Below are 5,892 nucleotides of genomic sequence, written 5' to 3' on the forward strand. Positions count from 1 at the left end.
GGGACCAGCTCGGCGTAGTGTATTATGAACTGTTAAAACCGACTGAAACAATTACAGGCGATCGGTATCGAACGCAATTGATGCGTTTGAGCCGAGCATTGAAAAACAAACGGCCGCAATACAACGAGAGCAATACACGACAAAGTGATTTTGCAGCATGACAATGCTCGACGCCATGTTGCGAAAGTGGTCAAGACATACTTGGAAACGTTGAAATGGGAAGTCCTACCCCACCCGCCGTATTCTCCAGACGTTGCTCCCTCTGACTATCACTTGTTTCGATCAATGGCACACGGCCTGGCTGACCAGCATTTCTGGTCTTATGAAGAAATAAAAAATTGGATCGATTCGTGGATAGCCTCAAAAGATGACCAGTTTTTTCGACGCGGGATTCGTACGCTACCCGAAAGATGGGAGAAAGTAGTGGCCAGCGATAGACAATACTTTGAATCATAAATGTATAATCAGTTTTTTACAATAAAGCCTCGAATTTCGGAAAAAAACGGCGGAAGCAAAGTTGTACATCTAATAGTATATTGTGATTCATAGATAATTATTTAAATAAAGATCTCAATAAAAATGAACTGATATGTGCAAACCATCAAAGCAGATAATCATTAAAACATGTTAAGGTACATACATTATAACATCCGTTATAACGAAAAAAAGATATTTTAGATTTTATACATGTAATAAAACTTATTCGATGCATGAAAAAAGTAATTTTTGCTTCTGCACTCGTTTACATTCCGCGAGAATATGTAACGAATGATTCAATGATGCAATTTGTCTACAAAATTTTATCACGCAGTTTACCTCGCATACACAAATTTATTACATGTAGTTTAAGAAATATTAATGATGTTTATTATTGTATCCTGTTACCTTTGTCCTCGATCTCTCCTACATTTACACAATAACACACACACACACACACACACACAACAAAATGTAAATATGTAAATCAATGTACAAATATAAATAAAAGAATGTAAAGGAATTTATTTTTTGGTTCTATATTAATCTCATATACAGTATGCATCATAAATGCTGTGCAATAATAGCATTTACTACAAAATCTTATTTATTCTATAGTTCAAGTAAAAGTAATGACTCTGATAATAAATGCTCTTTAATAAATGACTATGATGAAAATAAATGACTCTGATAATAAATAAAAGCAAAGTGAAATTCGCAGACAGGATTTAAGAAAGTGATAAAACTATCTATGGTTTTCATCTGTAAAAAAATAATATTTCCCAGATACCAGGACAATTTTAACTATTGTTTGTATTGATTTTAAACTATTGTTTAAAACTGTTTAAAAACATCGCAATTAAAATGTGATTTGGAAAAGAAATTATAAAAAATAAACAAAAAAATAATTATATTTTGCAAAAAATTTTTTTATTTATTTATATGTACATGTACTACTGCAACATTATAGACTATAAACGAATTTATAAACATATAGTAAAATCAATAAAATAAAATAAAATTCGTTATTCTTTTAACGGAATATAAACATTATAAACAGTCAGTAATAGGTTTTTTTTACTAATAACTATAAACAAAAACTTTTAAAAAAGAATCGGATTTATGCAGTTTCAGTTTTAATTGTCAATATTCATGTTCAATTACAATTAGATTAGTTTTTTGTTTAATCAAAATTGTTACTAATTTTGAAGCTCTTTTTGTGTCTCACCTATTTCTTAGTTTTGTGTGCACTAACCCAAAAGCTGAGAATAGTATTCCAGCAGAAGAAGCAACTGCTGTGTGGAGTTGTTACCAAATCGAATGTAATAACATTGATATTATTTTTTAGCGCAAGCCACCATATTAACGGTTTTAATGATTTCCTCAGAAAAAAGATAATTTTTGAACGGAGAAGTTTTGACTCGATAGGATACCAGGTACATACCAGGTGTACAAGTATGAAATGACGATTTTTTTCCAAAAAAAACATGTAAATTCGGAAGAATGATAAAAAGAGATTTATTCAAAGTATACTCCATTGCTAGTTACACATTTTTTCTTTCAATTTGTGGATACCACGCCAGTAAAAATCTTCCCCTTTTGCCGCGAATCATTCATCGAGCCATTTTTTTCACATCTTCGTACGAACCAAAGCGCTGCTCAGTAAGTGCGTGACCCATCGATGCAAACAAGTGGTAATCGGAAGGAGGCAAGTCTGGTGAGTAAGCCGCATGTGGTAAAGCTTCCAACGTGTCCCGAATTGGTTTTGCCATATGTGATGGAGCATTGTCATGGAGAAAAATGATCTTGTGTTGCCTCTTTTGGTTTTCTTGTCGTTTTTTAAGCAGCGAACAGTTCAAATCGATCAATTGTTGTTGATAGCGTTTGATATTAACCGTTTCGCCAGGCTTCAAGCAGATATAATAGACCACATTTTTCTGGTCCCATCAAACACAGCATCGTCTTCCTGCTAAAATGATTTGGTCTTGCGGTCGATGTGGATGGTGCGCCTGGGTTTACCCATGATTTTTTGTGCTTGAGATTCTCAAAAAAAATCCACTTTTCATCCCCAGTAACGATACGATGCAAGAATGACTTTCTTTTGTATCGTTCGAGCAAAATTTTACATGTGTTTTTGCGCCTCTCCATCTGTCTCTTGTTCAATTCATGTGGCACCCATCTGCCGACTTTCTGAATCTTTCCCATCTCTCATAGGCGATTAGAAACAGCTTGTTGACTAATGCTCAATTGCTCTGCGAGTTGTTTTTATGTTTGTGAATCATCTTTATCAAGCAATGCTTGCAATTCCACGTCTTCGTACTTTTTGTGCGGTTTTCCGTGTTCCTTGTCTGCAACATCGAAATCTCCAATTTTGAAACGCTGAAACCATCATTCACACGTTTTTTGCGATGGAGCATGTTCACCATAAGCTTCTCCAAATAATCGGTATGATTCCGCAGCAGTTTTTTTCAAATGAAAACAAAAAATTAATGCTGTCCGCGAATGCTCCTTATTTACAAATTTCGTCATATTAAACACAGCAACACAATACTATGCAAATACTTTTTAATCAAATCACTTTGCGTTTGACACTTGTTGATGGTACAATAAAATGGCGTATAATGTTAAATCTTTGTATAAATCTTTGTAATGTTAAATCTTCACACTGCGTTGGTGCGCCATCTGTTTCTCAAATCGTTATTTCATACTTGTACACCTCGTAAATATGAAACTGGAATTTATCAATAGATGGCCAAAGCTGTCAATGTAGTTACCATCAGACGGCGCCATTGACGCCATTTCCTTGTTCTGACATCTGACAAAGGTTTTCAACTCACAACAATACAAGTTTCATACAACAGTATAGTTTGTAATATTGAACATGTCGAATTTTGTGCCTGGAAACGATTTGCGGACAGCATTGATTTTCTGTTACCATTTGAAGAAAACTGCTGCAGAATCGCATCGAAGCTTACGGTGAGTATGTTCTTGATAAATCACAGTGCTTTGAGTGGTTTAAAAAATTCAAAAGTGGCGATTTTGATGTGAGAAACGAAGAACCTGGAAAACCACCGAAAAAGTTTGAATACAGCGAATTGCAAGCATTGTTGGATGAAGATGACGCTCAAACTCAACAACTTACGGATCAATTGAATGTGACACGAGAAGCCATCTCCATACGTTTGAAATCTATGGGAAAGATCCAGAAGATGGGAAAATGGGCTCCATATGAACTGCATGAAAGATAGCAGGAAAACCGAAAAACCACTTGCGAAATGCTGCTCGCTAAGTACAAAAGAAAGTCATTTCTCCATCGAATTGTGACTGGCGATGAAAAGTGGATATATTTTGAGCATCCTAAGCGTAAAAGATCATGGGTAACTCCAGGCTAACCATCGACATCGACTGCAAGGCCAAATCGCTATGGACGGAAGATAATGCTCTGTGTTTGGTGGGATCAGAAAGGTGTGATCTATTATGAGCTGCTAAAACCTGGCGAAATCGTTAATATTGAACGCTACCGACAACAAATGATCAATTTGAATCAAGCTTTGTGTAAAAAACGATCGGAATATCAAAAAAGGCAAAGTGATTTTGCTTCATACATCATTACACACAGCAAAACTGGTCAAGGAAACGATCGAGGCATTTGGTTGGGAAATACTTTCGCATGCGGCTTACTCACCAGACTTGGCTCCGTCCGATTACCACTTATTTGCGATGGGACACACACTTACTCAGCAGCACTTCACTTCTTCTTACGAAGATGTATAAAAATGGCTAGATGACTGGTTTGGCTCAAAAGAGCAACAATTTTTTTGGCGTGGCATCCACAAATTGTCAAAGTTGTCAATTTCAAATTGTGGAAAAAATGTATAGCTACCGATGGGCAATACTTCGAATAAAATATTTTTTATCATTTTCATGCAATAAACATGTATTTTCTATAAAAAAATTCCAGTTTCATATTTACATACCTGGTATAACATTAGGCATAGTTGCAGGACGATATAAATTGACATATTTCATGGCTTCATTGTTCATGGCCTAATTGTTCTTCGCTTAACTGAAGTCCTCTAAATTAATGATCTATCAAATTTGCTAAATAATGTACAGCCGTCATTGCCATTTTAAAACGCTTCAGAATTAAAGTCAGATTCCAAATATGATAGTTGTTTTGTTTAAAATGATTGATCCAAATTTCGGTAGCTCACTAATTGTACAGCAATCTCGTTGAACCTTTTAAAGTGACTGAAATTACTTTTAGTTTTTCCAAATAATTAATTGCTGATTTTTAAATTCATATCGTGAATTTTGTATAAAATATCCGAGCTTAAATTGATGCTCGATTGTCAGTATAAACTTTACTTAAAATATGTACCAGTTAAGATATTAATACCATAATTCCAGATAATCGACCAAGATAATCCATCGAACATCTTGTGGCATCACTAAAGCTTTCTCACCTGCTTGTTTATATTTAGCTTGTTTATATTTAGCAGCGTGCGTGTTTCGAAAATATTTCATAATTTTTTAAATATTACTTTTAATTCCTGAAATTTCAATGTCGCGCGCAAAAAGATTTAAAATATGTGCGGAGCATCCGTAAGTAATAATATAGGCATACCAAGTTCTTTAGATTTTTGCCAATTTTTCTCTCATTTTATGCATATTTGCTGCATTATCGATCACAAAGCTTTTAAATCTGTATTCATTGTTGACAGCTTTTAATTGAAGTTCTTGCCAAATTTGACAAATATTCTGCAGGTTATTATGTATATTCGGTATCAACAGTATCACATAAATGCACAATTTCATCAACAATATCTGTCGCTAATATACACACCAAAGAATTGTGTGTCATTGCTCCATCCATCTTGAGCCATATGTACATTCTTCCCATTTAAACAGTCTTTTATTTTAACCAATTCTGAATTAAATACTTCATTTAACAATTCATTTATAATTTGCTGTTTTAAAGGCGGTTTATAGCCAGGATGCAACAAGTTTATTATTTATGAATTCTGAATGTTTCACGTGTCTGAAAGATGAATTTGTGGTGTAAATAAATTTAACTATCTGTAAATCAAACTTTTTTTTTTACAACTGATGTCTATCAATAAATGACTATATATCCATTGATTGCGATTTAGGTTGGCATGGATGCTGTAGATGTTGGTGGTAAAGTACGTGTGGTTATATCGGTTGCTGTAAAAAAATAATGAAAACTTAGAAATTTCATACGTTATAAAAATTTAATTGAAAATTTAATGAAATTACAATAGTTTTCTTCCGTTTTAAAGAAAAGTCAAAAGTATAAATGCGAAAATTATTGTATAGAGAATCAATATTCAATACTTTAATAAAAATTAAATTTGCGCGTGCGCGCGCGCGTATGGTGGTGTGTATTTTATA

The 5,892-nt window shown here is 33.9% G+C and overlaps 1 protein-coding gene across 1 annotated transcript in view; it reads left to right on the forward strand.

The window, feature by feature from the left end:
- LOC105624890 overlaps nucleotides 1-5,892 on the forward strand; it is a 34,433-nt gene that overhangs the window by 24,747 nt on the left and 3,794 nt on the right. Inside the window, exon 3 of the mRNA XM_012206239.1 lies at nucleotides 5,631-5,658. Coding sequence (XP_012061629.1) covers nucleotides 5,631-5,658 — 28 coding nt within the window. The remainder of the gene's footprint in view (nucleotides 1-5,630; nucleotides 5,659-5,892) is intronic.

The sequence above is a fragment of the Atta cephalotes genome (genome assembly GCF_000143395.1).
Source record: "Atta cephalotes unplaced genomic scaffold scaffold00093, whole genome shotgun sequence".
Taxonomy (NCBI): domain Eukaryota; kingdom Metazoa; phylum Arthropoda; class Insecta; order Hymenoptera; family Formicidae; genus Atta; species Atta cephalotes.